The sequence below is a fragment of the Strongylocentrotus purpuratus genome, unplaced genomic scaffold (assembly GCF_000002235.5).
Source record: "Strongylocentrotus purpuratus isolate Spur 01 unplaced genomic scaffold, Spur_5.0 spur5_scaffold_4, whole genome shotgun sequence".
NCBI lineage: Eukaryota > Metazoa > Echinodermata > Echinoidea > Camarodonta > Strongylocentrotidae > Strongylocentrotus > Strongylocentrotus purpuratus.
Genome location: NW_022145610.1, coordinates 8,363,699 through 8,386,969, shown reverse-complemented (window position 1 = coordinate 8,386,969; position 23,271 = coordinate 8,363,699). Strand labels below are relative to the sequence as shown.

Here is a 23,271-nt window from a genome sequence, read left to right as displayed (position 1 = left end):
CAGGTTGTTATCTCATCAAATCAGCTCTCAATTAACATAAGAAAAAGGGGAATATGGGGGACCAATGGTCACTGATTAGGCATTGTCTGCTATTAGTTCAGTGGGGCTTTAAAAAAACTCACTTTCACTTTCAGTTGAAATTGCTGCTTATAAATAAAACTGAATATGATCTGAAAGCCGCATGATATCAGAGTGACACTTAGGATTAGAGGCCTTGGATGTGTTAATTACCGATGGTAAATGCTAATTACAGATAGCAACCAAAACATTTACTCATCAAGATATTAATAGAAACATGAAAATATCTGAACTCTCAGTATTTTGGGTACAAATCTTCTTTTTATTTCAACGCATCTTTCCTTTACTTCCTGTCTGCATCAAGCGCTTTCTTCTGTAATCGCGTCGTAGCGGGGTGATTAGTACAATACGTGATGCCACCCCATGAGGAAATATATTAATTAAGACATTTGTCAGGGGATAATACACCGTTTCCTCTCCACTGAAGTTCAATACACTCCCATTACACCTTTGAGTTCAAGAAAGTTACAATAGATTCCACAGGGGCATACGCAAAGTGGTTCCGGTTTGACATGATCATATTTACAAGGTGATCTATCATTAATATTAATGATAGTACTCTGTTCTTGTACGTCACATGTCTTCACACATGATTCCAGAGAGGTTTGGATTATTGCTTTCGCCCAGCCTAGCTGCCCTAATGAAGGCACTAAAATAAATTCCTACCGGTGCCCATTAACTTCACCTGGGTCGAGTGTGGCAAATGCAGATTAGTGTCTTACAAAGGGAAACTTGTTAGTGCTGTGGCAGGGATATGAACCTATACCTTGCGATCTGCAGTCTGGTGACTTATCTACTAGACCACGACACCTCTAAAGGGGAACAATTGCCAAGAACTCATCTTGCTCTGTATGGTGGGGGCTCAATACTGGTATTCAGAACATCAGCTTTATTTATTACTTTCATGGATTGTAAAACAGCATTCAAATTAAGATACCAATTTTGCACTCTAACTATGGGCAATAAATGTCTTGTAAGTTGACAAGTAGAAGCACTTCCATTATATGTGGGCACATAGAAAGCAACTCTCAGTTAAAACTTTCACATCACAATGTGCATATGAGGGCATCTGAAGTGCAATCCTTTACAGGGGACATTGAAAAAGATGATGTTCTCTTCACGCATGCTTCCAAAGAGCTTTGGATCATCACCCTCGCTCAGCCTAGCTGCCCTATTGAAGGCGCTGAAGCCTACAGGAATTAATTCCTACTGGAGCCCATTTATTTCACTTGGGTCGAGTGTGGCAAATGTAGCAAATGTAGACATTAAAAAAGATAATTTTTTCCAAAACTAACCTATAATGAGGATCCTAAACAAATCATTTTCCACCTCTCTCGGAACTTAGACTTCCCTTTAAAATTCTATACAACCTTAAAAAAATTAAAAGACTTAATTTTTTCAATTGCTTACCATTTGTCTTTCAATGATTAGTTCCTTTCAACTTTATGATCAAACTGAACTTACATAATCCCCCCCCCCCCAAAAAAAAATCATCCTGTCTTCCTCAACTTACCTTTGAAATGAGGAGTGATCCAGTCGACTTGAGCCCAGATGCTCGATGGTATCGTCTGTGTCAGTGACACACGGGTTGCCATATGACAGGCTTTCTTTGGAGTGAGAGCGCCCTCTACTGGCCATGGATTGTGATCGGGAAGGCTGCTTGTCGATGGCTGCATAGGAAGGATTGCTGTAGCTAGGAGTGGAAGGTCTTGATGATCTGGATTCTGTGAAGTTGGTGAAAAGATTTGGTAAACGATCCTGAATCACATTTTCAAGGCATCATTTAACAATGTTAAATCTGAGATGCATGGCCCTATGTGTTATCAGTGTCTGTGATATGGTGTAATATTGAAGCCCTAAAAAAATTGCGCTTCAAAATAGTTTAAATCTTTGAGAGACCGGTCTTACCATACTCATTTTCCCCAATAGACTATATTGTTATAAAAACTGAATTTCAAAATTTTGATTTCAAATCATAAATATCTTGATAATCAGACAGGTGATCGGCTTGTAAAAGTGATGGGATTACTGACTGACCTAAAAGTTCATAATTATGATTGCAGCATGAGCTAAATCCAGGGTTTTGTTTCAGAATCTGAAGCAAAGTTACTGAGTCACTTTAAGGTTGGTTAGTAGTGTATGTACCAATAAATATTTCCATGAAAACTTGAAGATGTAGGGTTACTGTACACTTTTTTCAAGGAATGCTAAGGAAGTTTCAAATTTCTCTGGTATCCACACCAACTGAGCTCTGATAACTCTTTTTAACTTTATTTTTAAATCTTATAAATCAAATAAAGATGATAAATGCATTTTACTACATCTAAAAATCCTAACATAATCCAATCTTCCTCAGAATCTGTAGTTGAATACTGGAACAATTTTGGGGTAGAAAGATTTATTTTGATGAACCACTTACAACTAAATTTACCCTGGTCACAGGCATAAAGATTTATTCAACCATGCACCTTATTGAGAGTATTGAACACAGGCGGATTGGATATAAAAGTCTGCCCTTGTTTAAGTAGCTTGATGGTCCCACTCAAACTTCATCGATTGTTCTTCAAAAATAAATTACAAAAAATGTTTGATGACAAATCGACCCCTAGTACTAAATGTATGCCTAGTATTACTGAGTGATCCGTTTTTTCAGAACGTTTTGCTTATGAACAGGAAAATCATCATCAAAAACAAACCTTTACTTGAGCTCCGCTTTCTCGGATCACCTGACCCTTGCTTGGAGTCATGTGACCTGGAGGTAACAATTTCTGATCGCGGCCTGAACGTCACTTCCTCATAATCTGATTCTGTCCTACTCCGGCCATTTTGGCTGACATAACTATCATCGTTGATACGACTATACGGATCGTCCTTTTCGACTCCGTTTGTCCAATTGTCATGCCTCGACATTCGCTCGTCATCTTGCCGAGAGGGTGTCCTAGATTTCCTTGATTTATCAACAGTGGCGTACATGGGCATATCACGGCCATTCGAAGTTCTGTTCTGTTGTCTAGAGTCGTGACCGTTGGAGTGTTGCCTGCCCGCTGGAGATTCGCTTCTCCTCGAAGACTGCGCTTTCCGCTCTCGCCTATCGCTGTCGTACGACCCGTCGGTATCGTCGTCGAACCTCACCGACCTGGACGGAGATGCAGGTCGCGATGATTTGCGTAATGCTGAAGGCGTGGTGGGCCGCGAGGAGGAGGAGGCAGGGTTCTTTTCGTCAAAGTCATTTCTAATGGGGGTATCCTGGAATACTATATGTGTGACTTGTTCTGTTTCTAAAGAGTCTGTCGATGAGTGGTGCTTAGGCCTCGCACCTTGCTCGGCCCACATGTCACGTGGAGAGCCCTCGTCTGGTGACCTTTTTATGGTAGAACAAAACAATGAAATATATGATGATGTTTGAAGGTTTGCATGGTGGTATGAATAATCGCGGTAGACGTTTACGGTACACCATGTGTAAAGTCCTAGAAGGACTAAGGAAAGTGGATAGAAAATAGAAGTCAAAATAGAAAGGCGAGAAAGTGGAGGTTGGAAGGAAGAGTATCTTTCGGAAGTGAGTATAGTCCTGAAAAGGACTGTAAACCAGAAAGTTGTAGATAGGATGAGAGGTTTGAGTAGAAGACTCATCAGTCACTTTCCTTAGTCCTTCTAGGACTTTACACATGGTGTACCGTAAACCTCTACCGCGATTAATGAAATATATGTATGACAACTTGAAACAAAAGACATATCCTTTCTGCAACATAACTGAAAGTCTGTCACAAAATTCCTCATTGCAATGAAGAAATATGGAAAAATGAAAAATATTGTCAGCTTTATTCAATTTGGCAGCCACAGAGGACCTATCCTTTCTGCAACATAAAAAATCTGTCGCAAAATTCCTCATTGCATGAACAAATATGGAAAAATGAGAAATATTTTCAGTTTAATACCATTTTGCAGCCACAAAATAGAATGTCAAAATAGTATACATGGTTACTTTTATGTCATGCTTTAATGGATCGCGGCAGAGCAGAGGATTTCTCTAATTCAATTTAAAAAGTAGCTCTACTGTTACTAAATAATCAGCCTTGTGTTTTCTGTGTAATTCAAATATAATATATCATATCAATTTTCAATGTAATGAAATCAATTCCACAAGCATTATTTTCTTTCTCAATATAAGCCATGTGCATTTCAAGTTTAAGCTCTCAACAACAAAAAGTTGCGGTTTTTATCCATTGTTCCAGAAATATAAAATCTGACAAAGCATCTGCACATTAAGAGGGATATTTTGAGCTTCAAATTATTCAATTTCAGCAAATGGACTTCAGACAAAGAGTGTAGTTAAAGTAAAAAATAATTCTTCAAATAAATTTATTTCTCGTCTTGCAAAAGATAATATCTATCTTTCTATCTAGAGGAATGGACAATATCAATTCTAAAAATATCCAAATTGGTGTATTTCTGCTGTGCACTGCATGGGCATTCATGACTTGGCAGAATTAAATATCAAGTACAAAAAAAAAGGTTATAAATACCACTCTTTGTCAAAAAAGCAATAAAGAGAGATATTCCAAAGACAAGGAAAGAAAAAAAAGGAGAAAGAGATTAGAGAGGCAAAAACAAAGGGAAATTACAGAGAGAAGAAATGAAGTGCAAGAAAGAAAGCACTAGAGAGGAAAGGGGGAAGAAATGACAAAAAGACAGGAAAAATGAAATAGAGAGAGAGAGAGAGAGAGAGAGAGAGAGAAGAGAACAAAGTGCGAGAAAAGGTACTTGAGGTAAAAGAATAGGAGAAATAAGAAAAGTAATTTAAATACAAAGGTTGGGAGAGAGAGAGAGATGCACACAATAATGATGAAAAATGCATGTCTGTCAATGGACCAATGCAAGAATAAAGGAGATGAAGAGAGAAACCAGAAAACAATCGAAAAGTGACAGAGAAAATGAATTAAACAAATGTGTAGAACAGTTTAGTGTACAACACAGATACTTAATCCTAAAAAGGCCGGGCTATTTGGGGTCTTGATACATGTATGACAAGGGGGGGGGGGGGGAGCCATTACTTCAGGTTAAGGTCACATCTCATCCACCTAATAAATCAATGGGCGACACCCCCCCCCCCCCCCCATCCCCAATCATGAAGCCAGGTCCCCTCAATAGCAGCTACCGGTACTGCAAATCACTATACATACCTTTTCTCCTTAGTAAACGGTTGTATGCTATGGTCAGCTTTCAGGGGGCCACTGGGCCCCTTGGGCGTGGTCCTCATGGGGCCATCTCTGTTACCCTTGGACAGGAGCCGGAAGGAAGAAGGGAGCGGTCTCTTAGAATTGTATCTGCAAGGAATGAGAAATGTAGCTTGGTAATTTGTCACTTTCTTAATGATTGTTTGATTTTGGGTAGGCATAAAGATAATTTAGATCATTTATATATATTTGATTTACTATACCTGTAATTACTTTTCCTTGGACTAAATTTACTTCAATGAGAACCTTGAAAGGTTTAACACATCATGATTAATATAATAACAATTTAAAATATCACCAATGGTGAAATATTGTAATATCTAGATAATATATTGTACATTATATTCAAAGGCTTAGACACATTTTCTAAAGCATACACGTATATACCAAATTATTTTGATGAAGGTACCAAACCTAACCTTATCTTTATAAAAAACATTACATCTTCTCATTATGGTATATGAAGGACATTTATGTAATTTTCTTGTTTACACCAAATCATGTTAATATGATCAATGTTGTTTTTGCCCTGCATCATCAATATTTCATTTTGTAAAAGTGACTAAACTCACCTGCTGTGTGAATCGCCATTTGTACCATCATGTCGACTATAACTTGAATCTGTATCACTATCTGCTGTATGGTAGCCTGAAAGATAACCAAAAAGTAAAAGAAGATATTTTAAAGACATATTAACTGAATTGTCAGACAGAAACATGAATCAGTATCAAAGCCACACAACAAAATTTATATACTGGAGCATTTAGCTACTTCACATCAGAAAGCTGTAAAAGCTGAGAATTTTTTATGAAGATTTCTCGTTAAAAAAATTAAAGTGTCTATGAAAATTCCTGCTGTATCTATTTTAATTACATGTTTAAAAAGTCACATGAACAAAAACTTATCTTTGGAACAAAAGGCACAAATACCTATATCTGCAACTAATATGCTTCTTCAAATATGACTCATATAAACTAATTATTTTTCAAAGGAATCACTAGAATCATAATTTTCAATGAAAAAAAGGTGATGAAATGATTAAGGTGCAGGAATGACCATAGCCCTGTCTGTCAAAAGCAGAAGTGTTGATTAATTGATGCAATTTTGCTGAAGTGCGGCACTTCATGAGCACTCACTCATACCCAATACTCACATCCCAATCAATTTGGCCATTGAGGACCTGTCAATATTTACACACAAATCACATCCAGAATTGTCATGGAATTAAGTCCACTATTTACATTTTCTTCGATCTCAAATTTAAAGCTTATTTTAATTAAATTAAAAAACAAACAGACCTCTTACTTGTGTTCGCTTTATATTTGCCTTATTAGCTACCTTTGAAGATCACACTCCGATATCATGTTATACCGGTATAATAATATATAGATTTGTGCATTAAATTTGATAGCATCATAATGCTATCAAATTTAATGCACAAATCTATATTAAGTGCCTTGTTACAAATTATAGAATTTAAATAGTCAGAATGCAAATTGCATACATTACTTGTTGCTAGGTAGAACAAACCATAATGTTTATCCTACCTAGCAACAGTTAATGTCTGTTATTCGTATTCTGACTACTGAAATATAATTATTTGTAACAGGTGAATGAAATAACAGACTTTAGGCCTATGCATTAAATATGATTAAATTACAAGAATATTCTATTTCTAGCATGTCCTTTTCATTTACTAAAACATGTGAAAACCTAAAATGTCCTAAAAATCAATCAACACTCATCAAGTATTATTATTCTGTAGGCCTATGTGTTGTATTTATACCGCAACATGTGATAACCATGCATCACCTTGGCATTCCATTCATACTCCGAATAGCTCAGGTGGTATTTTCGTAACTAAGGAAGCCATCTCCATAGTAACCAAGGATGCTAGTCTCATCTCCCATTGAGATCCTCACCCGGCCATCACTGTACCTGCTTGCGTACACTGAGAGCCCACACATCGCGTAGAGCTACATGTACATGTATGCATGTGTAATGCCAACTGAATGATTGAAATCAACTGAATTATTGAAATCACGCAGCCAAATTGTGCCACTGTATACTCATGGATAGTTTTGCACAATATTTGCCCCTCGTTCGTATAACCTGTGTTTATAATAAGTTTTTTTTAATGTATTGTGAGTATTAGAGAAATACATTCAAGTCAAACATAACTAATGTAAGAAAATTTTATCACAGCCATTTATAATACTGGTAATCATATTTTCAACATAATGTATATTATGCACTAGAAGTAATAATTAATATAAACAAACTGTTTCTCATTTGTGAAACCCAGTAGTAATTATTACTACATTCATTTTATGAAAGGGAACTATTTTATATTTATAAAAAGAAATGCCTGGTAAGGATGTGCATTTTGAAATGACTTTATCACATGCATTTACTCTAAATGTATTGATTACTCTAAATGTATTGATTTTAGACTGTAAAATCCAATTTGTACTACTGCCTGGTTTAAGTGTTATATATCTTCACAAAGAAATCAAACATATCATATGTCCTTACATCTACAACATAATGTTTGGTAGATGCTGATTGTTTTGTTTTCTCAAGAGCTTTTAGACAGCTTTGCAAAGACAAGAGGGCTGAATAAAATAGAGATAACAGTAATTTGTTAAAAGCCCCCTCGCTTCTATTCAACTCTTGTACACATAACCCCAAGCATCTTTTACACCACTATTTACTTTCTGCTTCCTATACTACTAGAGCTCAATAGAGCCCCCTTATTATATCTTTGCTTGGAAAACAGCCTAAAAACCCCTGATCCAATACACAACAAAGACAAATTCCACTCTCTATCCTAAATCATGTCCCCCTTAAACCCGCTATAAAGCCATTTCTAAAGAAGGCTTGGAGGTTGTATTGAAAAGGGAGAAAGGGTATAGATAAAGGGGGTATTGATTTCTTGGCAGCCATTCAAATGCAAATTATTTGCATTGAGGGGCGAGGGAGAAGACAGCTGCGGGGATGTTATTAGTGCACGGTTGCGTGAATCGCTTGATTAGCGAGAGTACACTTTACGAGGTGAAGGAGTTTTCAGGCTCAGCTAATATTCATTATTGCTACACTTACAAGAGTATTGCACATACTCTGTGTCAATTCACATACATTTTTAAAATCAATAAAATATTAAAATTTTCCCAGCAAATCTAAAAGAGATTTTATCTTCTGTTGAGAGCCAGAAGGGAATTAACTCTGTATTAAATGGGGGGGGGGGGGGGGGGTTACTTTGAAATCATGACTAATTGGGCTTGTCACCTTAAATGCATTGAACACATTCAAATATGATGTAAATATATAAAACTGATTTTCTCATAAGATCGATAATTACATCCATATGTTAAAAGTAAAATCAATATTTAATTGATCATAGGGGATGTTCTTAACATACATATAATACAATACTAAGGTAACATACAAGGAAAGTGATAATACTGCCTCTCTCTCTCTCTCTCTCTTAAGATCAATAATAACATGCATTTGCTGAATGTAAAATCAATATTGATTGATCTTTTGAATTTGTACATTTAGAGATTTCCCTTCCATGAAGTCAAAAGGAAAACACTTCACAAATTGATTTCTTAAATTAAAACCCTAAGAACTTTCGTCAATAAACATTAGCAAGGATATTGTGCTTACAAGTTTTACAAGTTTTAGAAATTTTGAAATAAATAACAACTTTAACTTACAGTTAAACATGAACACAGGAATTAATTTTTTTAATAGAAATCAATGATTTCCTAAAAGACTAATGGTGTTGTCTTTTCAGCTAAGCTGCCCCCCTTCTTCTCAAAAGATATCTACCGGTATACAAGTCTTACACGATTCCTGTAATTTTAAGGGAAAATCCCCAAATAATGATAAGTGACATTTACAAATTATGACAATGATAATGGATGGAATTTTGCCTGCAGCAGATCAAGGAAGTAAGTCTATTCAAATTTATTAAGCGGTCTTCATAATATGTGGTCAACTGGTCCATTTAGCATTTCAAAAACAGTTCTTCCTAATTATTGGTTAAACTGTTAAATTAAAGCTTATGCAGACAGGCCTGGGCATCGCTTCATGAAACCGTCATAAGTGCAAGTTCAACCACATCCCATTGAAACAAGAGCAAAATGTATTAGATATCCGCATTTCAATGGGTTGTAGGCAAACTGGTACTTACTGACTATGACAGTTAAAGATAGAGTTGAGTTCTGGTCATGCAATTGCATTGTGAAAGAAACGGTGTGGAATTAATAAGAAATATTGATCATGAAGCATACAAGCCATTGGTGTGTACTGCAAGGTTCTGGGATATCAAAATTATAAGAAATTTGGCCCATGCAGTCTTGGTAAGTAACAAGCACTTTAAACAGAAAGGTGCATGGGACTACACAAACATGTGGCATAAAAATCGGGCCACCTTTTTAAGCTGTTACTTGTCATATTTAGAATATCGAGGCATTTGGGGAAACTATCTACCAGGAAATTCAGGGGAATGGATATATGGTTCTTGAAAGTAAGGAAAACATTGAAACAATAAATAGTTTTAATCTACTTTATACAGCTCATAAACTATCTACATGTACTCACAACTATGTGACAGTGCTACAGAGAAATGGAAATTTAGATAAATTTGTTCAATAAATTCCATCAAGTCATTATTGGAATGTACGACATTCTTTTTTCATATTTCAGCAGAAATGTACATGTATTCTCAAATTTGGTGTATATTGTTGATATTTTCAAAACATGACAATCGTTCAATTCACATCAGGTTTGTGGCTAAATAAGTATTTTCTGATCTTAAAATAACTTTCACAAAAAAGAAAATTCCTATTGAATAAAGCATTATGATAAAAATAAATTTGACACAAACATGGAAAATATGGCTTGTTATCAATAATGTTAAATATATAATATAAATGCAAATTATCAAGGGTATTATTGTGAAACGGAAGAAATGCTAAATCTATATGAATGTATGATTTCTAAAAGACACTCAAAATACTTTCAATTAATGAAGAATTGCATAATAGTTAATGGTCTGTAGCTACACATGTATATTGTATACATGTATACAGCAAAACAGCAAAAATTTTAATTGGGGAAAATTAACTGGCTGCTGAGGGCAACAATTTAGGAAATAAGTGAATGAGGTAATGGTCTCATCAGGAATAAGTAATTAGTTAAGGAAGAAAATAAATTGGTCCCATAAGAATAGAGTGATGCAACATATGTGAACCCAACAATGTGATGAGAGTATATCATTTCAAATTAACTGGTATTTGCTACATAACAAAAAAATAATGCTAAATTATAATATATTATTACTGGTCATTTACAAAACCGTATTGCCCTATAGTTTTCATTAACAGTGGGAACGGAAGGGTATATTCTTTGTATTTTCCTTGGTCTCCCTGCTTGTATAGACTTTGCGTGTAGAGACGAGAAAATATAGTCTTGTATTGACCGCGCCGTATTTTGACATTTTCATTGCGCATCTATTATGCGTACGAGAACCTGCACACTTTGCGCGCACTCTATTGTGACGTAATAATCACATCAAAGGCACACTGTTTGCAGTGTACCCGACAAGCACAAATATGGATGCACAGTGCTGGTTTGACTAAGTTGTTTCAATTCTTTGAGATTGTCATGGTTGATTTATGCATTTGCTTTAGATGTCTGATTTGGATGACAATAAAAATATTGACTGGCTTAACTTTCGGGATATACTACATATATTGCCCTCACAAGACCCATATTGCCCTCGTTTTTGACTCGGGGCAATATGAGTCTAGTTGGGGCAATATATGTGGTATCTCCCTCAAGGCCAGTCAATATTATATAAATATCTACCAAGAAGATGATATTAGGGTTTAGACAGCTTTCACAATTATTCATTTATTGGGAAAACACAGAAGAAGCCATCCTAAATGAGGCAGACCATTTTCTTAAATGTACTTAAATTTAATGCATAAATCTTTAAAGGGAAAGTCCACCCCCAAAATAAGTTTGTTTCGATAGAGGCAGAATAATAAGAAAATCAGGTGAGTGAAAGTTTGAGCAAATTCTGAATGAAAATAAGAAAGTTATGAATTATTGAAGTTGTGATCAATCAAATACAAATTGGCAACTCTGTGACTTATTATACGAGCTCTCCTTCATTTGCTTTGTGCATAATATTCCATAAAATCATGTTTTCTTCGTTATTGATGACGGAATATATATTTGTTCCTTGCAGGGGGAGTATAGAAACATATTTGCAATTATTATATTTAGGGTGCATGTATGGTTGAAATTTTCTTGAGGGAAAATGAAAATTTTAGATTTTTTTAGTACTGAGCAAATGAAAGTTGAGCTCGCATGATACGTCATAGAGTTGCCAATTTGTGTTTGATTGATCACAACTTCAAAAATCCTAACTTCCTTATTTTTAATCGGAATTTGCTCAAACTTTCACTGACTTGTTTCTCTCATTTTTCTACTCCTATTAAAACTAACTTAATTTCAGGGTGGACTTTCCCTTTAAGTAGTGCCTGTTATGGATAATTGTATTTGACTTAATTGATGCTAGGTAGGACAAGCACTATTCACATTCTGACTATTGAAATAAAATGATTCATAACAGGTGAATAGACATTTTCTGTAACAAGGCACTTAAAGATTTGTTCATTAAATTTGATTACATAATGAAAATGGCAGAGCGCAACACTAACAAGGGTCTGGTGCTCAAGGGGTCCCAAATTTCAACAGCAGGCACTCAAAATTTCAAATTTTAAATGAGAGTCCCACTCAAACAAACCCTAAAAATTTAGTCAGGATCTCATATTTGAAGAAAAAAATAATGTAAGACCATGCTAATTTGAAGAAAAAATAATGTAAGACCATGCTAAATAGGGATGCAATATACATGTAGTTGAAAACTCAGTTAATCTCATGATGAACAGTATAACAAAAGATTGAAAATGGGGAGAAGGAGGGGGGGGGGGGCATTTTCTTTTGGAGATGGGTGAGAGCTAGCCCCCATTGACCACTAGCCTGATGGATACTTGAAACAGACTTTTCACATTGTCCACTAACCTTCATGCATGAGTCTCCTGCAAAACACAAAAGACTATAATTCTATATGCATATATTCGTACTGCAATAAAAACACTTGCGCCTGTTCCATATTTACTTTGCAATAGGAACAACCTTCCGGTGACTGTAAGCTAAATTAATATTGCTTAGCTCCATAACGTCCACATGTTGTACACTGGGCATTCAATCATGAAATATTTGTTTACAAACTCTCACTGGCACAGTTTGCATTCTAGTACCGAGGCTACACAAATGCATGGATCATTAGTTGCGACAATGAACAAATTTGCATCACAAAAAAGCTCACAATTTGGTTATTCGTCACATCTTTTCCTAAGAGAATTCATTAAAATAAGTCAAGGCTTTAAAATGGTGCCTATCATGATGGGTATGACTAACAGCTCTGATAAATGATTTTTTTAAATAAAAGTAATAGAAAAATTTGAATTGGTCTAAAATATAGGTGTTGTAATGTATGCATCCACAACATGTAACAAATCATACTTTATTAGCAAATTAGGCCAGTGATTATGCTCTTTTTTTTAATAATCACTATCCATTGCTAAGCTTGACTTGACAATATACATTCTCAACCTTATTAAAAGTACTATTCCACAATAATAAGAGAAAACAGGAGAGGGGAAAATGTACTGGATGTGATCAAATAATTAGCATTTTCAGCACATTAAATGAAAATTCTGCTTTTTTAATCTCTTACGTTCTATTTGACAATGCAGGTACTTATATTTGGCCAAATTTTAGTTTCCAGAGAAATATTTCACTCTCTGTATTTAGTTATCTTGCTTTTCATAACAAAGTGTACCGGTAATGGATTTTTTTTTTACAACAATCATAGCTTATACCGGTAAATACATTACATAGATGGCAATTTTGAGTAGCAGAGTCTATCTATTCTATTAGGAACGCTACATTTTTCATGGTTACTACATGTAATATAATCAGTACTTTTCTTTCATTCCAAGATTTGAGGAAAGAAAAGTAGAACACTATAATGTTTAAAACACTATTAAAAAAAACAGGAGGGGTAATGGTAGTCTGCAAGCACAGACCCTCATTTGACACTTTATCAAAAAATCTTTGTGCCTTGAGAGAAGCCTAGCCCAGCTACCTACACACAATGGTTGTGTCAGGAGCAGCTACAGTGCATGGCCTATGGTAGTCTTATAGTGCAGACTCACTTTTACGACTGACCAGGGTTTGTGCTTGCAGACTATAGGGTAATGGCTCGATGGTAGAGCAATTATGGTCTCATAACTAGGAGGTCCTGGGTTTGAAACCAAGTCAATGCGCTAGTGCCCTTTGGTGAGGTATTAATCCTTATTACCAATTAAGTCCCTCAGAGAGGACTTCAAGCCGCCATTCCCCTGGTTGCATACTTACAAGCATACACATGCTCTCTTAGCAGTCAGGTAAAACAAAGAAACAAATAAACACTTTCCCATGTCACAGTGCTAGTGATCAGACAACTCTTTCAATACAAATCCATTACTCCTTACCATAAACACAATCAGTAGAGAAATAGAAGAGTGTCCCATCTCCATATGTATTCCTCATAATGTCCACATCTATGGTGAGAGATAGAGCATTGCACAGAACCTCTGGTGGAACAGCTACATCCACATAGACCACTACCATGTTCAAACTTCAAAACTTGTCAGGTCAGTGTAGTGCTTTTCTTAAATTTATCTCAGTGGCTAAAGGTTTTGAATGTGATCCCCAATGCAGCATCAATGATGTCAAACAATAAAATATTGCAGTGAAATTTTAAAGAAATTGCAAAACTTCAGTGTTATAATTCAATCGGTTCAATGCATGGGTGAAGAATCTGAACCATTCATAAATTTTGCCAAATATCATACACATGAGAGTTTCTGGTTTTGATAATCTCCAAGAAGTGCATGCAACTGACAAAATGGAAATAGAGTTCCATTCATTTTCTCACAATGAGTCTCAGATATTGCAATAAGTGACAAAATAGCAACACATGGCCATCCAAAGTCAGATCTCATTAAAGGATTAAACAGATCAAAAGTCCTAGAAATTACAATTAACTCGAGGGGTTTGAATCTAAACCAGTCCAAACTTTGTGTCTGTGGTAAAACAGAGATAATCATGAGAAGATCCAAACTCAAAATTTAAAACCTCCTTGTAAAAGAGAGAGAGCGCCACACAAATACTTGTTTTGGAAGATATACTCCTGGAAAATATTCATAAAACAATCTGTTCACATGTGTCATGAAAACTCCTGCATCCAAGAAACCACTGGAAGTGGAAACTAAATGTACTGTGAATGGCATCAACATTCAACAGGTTCCCAAAGAATGATGCAAAGAATTCAGAAAACATTCAACGTGAAAACCATATCCCCGCCTGCGCAAAATTGAAATTGTAATAAGGGGCTCCTGGAGATGAAAGGAACCAATAAAATGTGGACAACTTTCACAATCAAAATTGCGGTGAAGATGGTGAGACGTTCCAATTTAGACTGTCTATCGCTTCAGGGGTGAGCTGAAATACATACTCTGCGATGCTTTTCCTGTTCCATATACATGTATAGGTACCATATTGAACACTTTATTAGCTGTTGTATTTGTGAGAAATAACAGCTCAGTACAAGAACAACTGAATCATATGAAGAAATTATAAGAACGTTTGGGACCAAGCCCCGCCCTCTCATAAAAAAGCAACTGACTCATCATCTATAATTTGCAACTGTTCTGCTTATTAATATTTCTGTTTAGAGTCACAGTCGGGAGGATAAATTTAAAATGAGTGTAACTTGGAAACATAATTGTACGAGTGACCGCCTCATGTCCTTGCCAATTTTGCAGATCTGATTGGAGAAATTAGTCGCAGTTCCTCTCTTTATGAATGGTACCAAAATAAGGGGCTTTGGAAATCCAGTTTATTATGAATAGAGCCAACTTGACTCTCATTAATTGATATTTTGTAGCATTGGTTTATCATAATTTTAGGTCAATATCAAGGAAATGAGACTTGGCACAGCATGTTTCACACATTTTTAATATTTTGTCCATTTCGAGGGTTAATAACTATCTTCAATCGCCACTCTTTTCTTTTGTATATATTCAGTACAATCAATTAAAAGTACATCTACATGTACTCTGCATGTTAAAAAAATATTTAATCAAATTGTAGAGTATGTATCTTTTAATGGTGGATTAGCCTTGTGCTTACAATACTCATTAATTGATAATTTTGATACCGATCTTCAAGTATCATTTTTTTCTTCCGAAAACTTTAGTAGACCTATACACCGTACTATTAAATAGTAATCCTATCCATAAGATATTATCATATTTCAGCCATTTCTAGCGCGCGCCATGTGTTGTGTACAAGCATGTGTGTGTAGTTGACCTCCGAGAAACTGTCTGCTTCCCGGGTCAAACGGCACAAAACAGCTGCGCAGACACAAGGCCTTTATTTTGAATCGTGAAGAGACAATAAACGTGACATCCCGCAAATCATTTTCGTATAGTGGGGTTCGATAGTGGGGTTCCATGCATGGTGGGGTATGATAGTGGGGTACGATATGTACATATCTAGTGGCAAGACCCAATAAACGCACCCAAGGTTTAGTAGCTGTTTTCTTATACCTGGTGGAAAATTAATCAATGAGAAATATGATACTGAATAAGATTTCATACTTTAAGTTTGCAACATTGTTTAGTTGTTGTTTTCCTGTACTCTGGAAAAAATGAATCAATAAGAAATATGTTGGTGAATAAGAATCCACAGTATGAGATCGCAATCATGAAATCTGTGCATCCCAAATTTGATTTGCAAACGATATGTCAATACACAGTTTAATAGAATTTTAGTTCGCTCCCCTGAGAGGTTTCTAACATTCAATAAAATATTTGTTTGATGTTTATCTTAGAGATTATTAATCTTGTTCACACGTCTGAACCTGTATTATATTATATTCAGTATAGCGTTCTCCTTTGTATAGATTTACCCCTGTATTTAGCAAAATATCTATCAATAATCATCAAGGGTGAAGGTAAATCATCTAAAATGAAAAGAAATATTGGAGCAAAACCATGACAATGTGACTTTACTTTATGAGATATTGCTTAAGTACAAGTAAATCATGTTCTTAATGATTAATTGTAAAGTCCAAAGCCTGAAACTAAATCAATATTTATTCCATAAAAATGTAGGTCATAAATCAAATTACACACTCTAGATATCCTCTGTATGATAGGAATGTATATAACGCAACCGCTGTGAGTATGAGCGCTCATCTATGTGTATCACTGTCATGCACGTAATCACATTGATGAAACAAATACGCATTCATCTACACGCTCAGAGATAGCAACAATTACAACCCGCACACAAACACACAAACAATGTCATCGTCACTCGACGATTACGGCCATGCTTAATAACCCAGCCTGTTTACGATTGTATACCTTCGCTGCCATGGTAACCTCCTTTGACCTCCATAGCGCAGTCAGCAGTCATTGTGGTCCCGGAGAGAGAGAGAGAGGAACAGAGACGGCTGTTGTGTCGGCTCAGACTCGCTTGGGGGGTTGAACTTTACAGTCGAAGCACAGCCATGCGAAGCATTGATATTCGAAACCAAATCATGTTACAAGCACATTATCCGGGCTGCTTACATTTTGTTCTTTCCACAAAAAGAAGGGTGAAGATTGTACACCTTCTCAAGTCAAAATGAAGTGCACTTCATCAAATTTGCGAGATAGAGTCAATCAATGGCTGTCACAAAACTAGCTCATCATTTGAAGGATAATAAAGATGGCTCAAACTAGTTTAACCAATGAAATTGAAGAAATATCAATTGAATGGCAATAATGGACTTCCTCACTGCCAGTTGTTATTGTATGCTCGTGAAAAGAAACCTTTTTGTAGCATTCAATTCAATTTTCTGTGCCAACGAACGTCAGAAGCTTCTCAGATTCCCTTTTCAGAGAATACAGACAAAGTGTAATTTATCAAATTTCCTCTGTCGGTCAATATTCACCGAACATTGTACAAAAAGGGCTGTTGGCACATATTCATGTATGTAGTTGAAGAATGAGATAAAATGCTTTGCCAAAATTATGTAATTGTCATGAAAAGTCGATAAAATTTGTATGATATTTACTATGATTATTGTAAATTTGTTGATGATCACTTGTACAGGGAATCCAATGAAATCTATAACAGCTTTTCATGATCTACAAAACATAGATATTTTGCCATTGTCTTTTGTTGAAAGAAAAGGCACAAGTGTGCAATTATCCATAAACGATAACTTTGCCAGTATGGTCTAATTTAAAGTCAATATTATCATTCTTCTCTTGAACTATTTCAGTTGCAAAACATATTAAGCAATTTAGCCAAATCTCTTATCTACACATTCCCCTAAATAAGCCAATGATGTATAAAATGTTAAATATACATGTACATGTAACATATCAAATCATCCTTCAAGGATTTGAGAAAATGTCCCATCTGCTGCTTTTCAAAATATTCCTTTCCGAATCAGAGTTGAACTACTATAAAGGTTGGGGGTACTTCAGCATTTTGATATTATCAAACAAAAACAATTTTCTTTGATTTTGTTCTTCCTCCAAACATATACATCCACTTGACTGTATAAAAGCTGTATTGTGATAAATCCAAAGGCCTTTTCGTGTTAGAAATTTGAGGGAGCAGAGAGAAATTGCAGCAATCTTTCACAACACCAGCAAGTTCAACACATCTAGATAGCAATGATTCAAACAATCAATACAAGATTTTCCCCCATAGTACTGTTTCACTGAATAAGTAATCCTGGTCTGGCTTCAACTTTGCTTAAATGAGCAATCTTGGCAAATATTTGTGATCCTTCCTCTACGATTGGCTTATATCTTCAATCTCGGTAATCCAACATCTGTCACAGTAGAAAGCAAACAACAAACACATCAGTTATGAATGCTTGGCAGAAAAACTAGCATTTTTATACTCTTGAGTCTCTGAGATGCCCTTTCTACAGTTTCTGAAGTAAATCCTTGATACTATGAAGACAAATCAAACTTGAAACTGAAGTGTACATGCATGTAGTCCTGGGCTACAAATCCCTCAAAAATGTTAGTCCAACAATGATTTCTCATAAAAGCTACTCCTCAAAATGGTCCATGTTGTTCTTTGGAAGTTGAACTTGACTCCAATGGGATCAGCTTCAGCGACAAATATGGGCAACGGCGATAGCTATCGTCCCAAATTGGTTCCAAACACGAGACGTGTGCATCTTACACAGGATCTAGCTCTGCAGAAGGGTTTTTAGAACCAAATGGTATTCCAATTAAAATCAGGATGCAAACAAAGCTTCCCATAAACTGTTGCAGCAGATTGCAGGACTTCTGTTTGTGTAATTGATGTTGGCGTTGGTCGTTAATTTTCCAAGATGGTTTTCGCATCAGCAGTGCAGTCGAGGTCTGAACCATGTGTCAACATACATGTAAGAATCACGTTTGTATCCCCTGATCGATTGTCCTTTTGCAACAAAATGAGCAGAACACCATGATAATCACAAGGTTCATGATTCAAGTCCCGGGCACCAGATCATTTGGCAAGACATTGATATTCATGTGCTACTCTCAACCCAGGTGAGGTAAAGGGTAGCTGGCAGAAAATAATTCCTCAAATTGCTTGAGCTAGCTAGATGCTATAGAGCGCCACCACATCAGCCATATGCTAAAGCTGGAGTGATAATTAAAACTGGAGTGCGATATGAGTGTTGAGTCTGACAGATATGAATCCTCTACAAGAACTTAATATGATTATTATTCCAAAGTTAAAGCTTCTTTCTGTCTATTAACCCACCGACTACTCAATTATTTCATTCCCCTCAGCATAATGCACAAACTACACAGCTCTCACAGGCAATGGGTTAAGATAAGGTACGGATCATATATATTCCAAGTGCACTAATGGAGAGCACCGATTTCATTTGATACACAAAAAGCAGAGAAAGACATCACTGAAGTCCACTCGATTTGAATGGCCAGCTCATAAAGATGGCAATAAAACCCCAACCTGTATTGACTTTTAGTCACAGCAAATCTAGTGGTGGCCAAATGAATGAATTAACAATGAATTCCTAGATTCAGAGCAATCTGGCCTAGCTACGCCTCCCATTCATCAGTACAGGATGCAGATGCAAGTTGCTCTAGGATTGACGATGACTAAGGGCAGTTCTTCAAAGAAAGATAAAATTACCCGTAAAAAGCTGAGGTTAGGCCAAATAAAAAATTAAAAATGTTTAGCGTCCTGCTTTTTTGAAAAATAGGAAGGAGGCCCTTCCCCCCCCCCCCCCCCCCTCAAAATGGCTACCTGGTACAGTTTCCCTGACAATCGGGCTATTTTTTCAAGATGGCCGCCAATATTTTTTTTTTTTTTTTTTTTAAATCAGAAATACAGTTGTAGATCCATTCTAGCAGTGTTTTTCATGGTTTTTTTCTTTAAAAAAAAAAATCCCCCCCCCAAAAAAAAATAGGAGGCGGCCCCCAAAAAGGAGGCGGGCGGGGACGCCAAACATGTATATTTTTTTTGATGGCCTTACTTGTAAACATAGAGGAGCCTACATGTACATCTATAATGCATGCGCTATATAAGCCAGTTCCATTTTCCAATATGTATTATAATTCATATAGGTTTACTTTGCAACAAGCTATTAAACATTCACCTGGGTTGCGATTTGTGATTGATTAATATCAATTGTAATTCGAAATTAATCGCAACTGTGTACTTCAAAGATAGGAGTTGCGATTGATTTGAATCAATCTTTGTAAGACTGCATGTTGGGCCCTGTTATATTGTTGTAATTCAATAGTCAGAAATGCTTTTCTCATACATGAACCATGGACTTACTAGTAAGTCCATGCATGAACTATATATTACATATATATCATAATTTTTTTAACAGGAATATTGAATGGCTAACTTACCCATTAGGAACCAAAGGGTTAATATTCCTCTTAATCTCTGTTCTAGATCTTCCTGGGCAATAAAAAACAGCCAACCATTAAGCTAGCTTTCACAGGATCATCAGAAAGACAAAATCACTGACAGCCCCCAAAACAAAAAACGTCTGTCCTAAGAAGTCTTGCGCAAATCGCTGACATATCTCTCCAGGTTTCATCAAAGACGGGCCATCAACAGCTGCATGACCATGAGTATGTATATATGAACCTTATAGGTATTTACACATTCATGAACATGTATATATGTTCTCATGATAATAAGGAAGGAAATTCAATTATCCCAATTGTGAAACCATAGGGACTTAGAGAGCGCTATGGAAATATAACCGGATACCAATAACACTTGAAGCTGAAAGGCCTCTTCAGATTTCCATGAACTGTATGGTCAATGTTTCCACATTTTCCAAGTATACTAACCATAAGAATAAGAGCACTGGCCAATAGTATCAGGCAAAGATAATTTAAATGGATCACTGAATTGGATATGCTTTGAATCCAATCATTCAAGAAAGATGGATGCATGTGTACAAGGTCTAACATTAAAAAAGTGAGTATTCCACCGTATAAATTCACAGAAAAAATCCATGCGGAGCCCGAGGTAAAAGTCCATATGAAAAGGGCCTAAAACTGCTTTAGGTTGAAGGTATGCAACATGTACGTAAAATACCAACTGAACCAGATTCAATTTACTCTAACCATAGCTCAACTACCCACGCAAAGTACAACTCCTACACTCATCACAAATGCTACACATAGCGTAACTACCCTAATGGCATTACATTTTTTAAATAGAAATTGGACATTCCTGAGTGGGATCTTCTTGAGTGAATCTATTCCAAATTCTTGAGAGGGATGATCGCTTTAAGTACCATTTATTTATTACCCCAAACAGTTTTTTGTCTTCAGTTTAGGGAGGGTGGATGTGAAAGGACTCTGGACAATGGTTTAAGAAATTCATTCTGAGAAGTGTATTATGTGAAAGAATAATCTTATGTTTGTGGTAGTCCCACACATTCTCCCATAGACTTTACTCTTTCTTTCCATACAGGTCCCTTAAAGAGGCAGTCCCATCATCCACTCAATAACCCTCAATAATGATGATAATAACTATAACAACTGTTTAAATTATACCTACAAAAATGTATACAGTACATGTTATGTAAATCAGTCTAAAGTATGATAGAAGCTGATACATTTCTTTTTGCTTGTCAGAGAATATTTGATGTGTCCCTTGCATGTTTGAAACAAGATTTCTACTCATAAACAGTTGCACACATGATACTTCACTTTAAAGATAAAGATCAGTTCATGCGATTGCAATGTGAAAGAAACGTTGTGGAATCGATCAGAAAAGGTTAGAGCATACATGTATAAGTATTGGTGTGTATACTGCAAGGTTCTGGAATCATCAAAATGAAAAGAAATTTGGCCTAGTTTTGGTAAAGTTACAAGCACTGTACACAGAAAGATGTATATTGGACTACGCGATATCTATCCAGTCCGGAGAGATATAATAATTTACCAAATATATCGATTAGTAGGCAGTTTCTCTGCAAAATTTGCATCATCACGTATTAGTAAAAAAAATACTCTTTCAAATGATTGGTAATAATATAGAGCTTCCATTTCATGTTTTTAGAGGGGGGGGGGGGCACTTCCAAAACTAGTCTATACCTATAATACCATTCGTATATATCATTACATGCCGCATTGATAAGAGTTTGTAAGAACTCTTGAACTTATCACACTTTATTACCCAGCTTTAAAAACTAATTCCATGTAATCCTATTACCCAAAGATTTGAGTTCAATAATTTCAATACAAAACACTGTTTCAATGACTAATTCAAATATTTGTTAAAATCCACTATATCTCCTAAGTCCTAGATTTATTTCACTTCAGTGAAATAATGGGAAGATATAGTGAAGAAAGAAAGCAGTAAGAATGGTCTAAATTGGTCGACATTTTATTCTTTTGAAATATGTAAAATTTGCAATGTTTTGTTTGTTATATATTTGTAAAAATGCAAAAGAAAAATAAATAAATAAAATAAAAATAAAATCAAATAAAATCAAATTACAAAGATGCTCGAGACAAGAAGTAGATGGAGGGAGTTTCAACATGGCGCGAAAAAGCAGTAACCCCTTGTAAAAAGGAAATTGCTGACTTTACTAAAAGATGATGATAATGAAAGTGTGTCGACTTCACATTTTCATTCAGTACACTGCAGAGAATGAAAGCAGAGGATCATGGCAGAAGTGATGTATGATTTAATTAAAATATTATCTGGCTAATGTCTTGGACTTTGTTCACTTGTTGACTTCACTATTTATTTAGGTCTAGTACACTGCAGAGTAGACAATGGGAGGATTAGAGGTGTGGTGAAGTATTACTTTAATCACTTTCCAAATGGTCAAGTAAAAAAAGAGGATTTATTTGGGCAACCACTTACAACTACAAACTTTGCCATCTACATGTACTTGTCCCAATGGGGTGAACACATGATAATAATATAGTATACAGGCAAACATTTATTCTTCATATGAGATTGAGAATGATCTTTTTGTTTGGATTATAATCAATAAAATTTGAATTGAATATGTGCATGGACTACGGCCAAGTTTTACAATTGGCCATCAGGTGTTGCGCTAGTAAAGTAGTAAAAATCCTTTCAATCCTAAAATCATTTGGCTATTTGAGAATTGAAGTATAACAGGTGAACAAATATTGTAATTTTCAATGCTTTCACATTAAAGATATGAATCATGTCATACATGAGTTGAACTAATTCTATACAGCTACCCCCTACAGAGAACAATGGTATTAGTAAAGATAAATTA

At 35.7% G+C, this 23,271-nt stretch overlaps 1 protein-coding gene across 1 annotated transcript in view; it reads right to left on the bottom strand.

The window, feature by feature from the left end:
- LOC100888467 overlaps nucleotides 1–23,271 on the bottom strand; it is a 68,572-nt gene that overhangs the window by 35,647 nt on the left and 9,654 nt on the right. The window contains exons 3-6 of the mRNA XM_030997842.1: nucleotides 5,885–5,960; nucleotides 5,259–5,402; nucleotides 2,775–3,439; nucleotides 1,592–1,802 (exon numbers count right to left, since the gene is read on the bottom strand). Coding sequence (XP_030853702.1) covers nucleotides 1,592–1,802; nucleotides 2,775–3,439; nucleotides 5,259–5,402; nucleotides 5,885–5,960 — 1,096 coding nt within the window. The remainder of the gene's footprint in view (nucleotides 1–1,591; nucleotides 1,803–2,774; nucleotides 3,440–5,258; nucleotides 5,403–5,884; nucleotides 5,961–23,271) is intronic.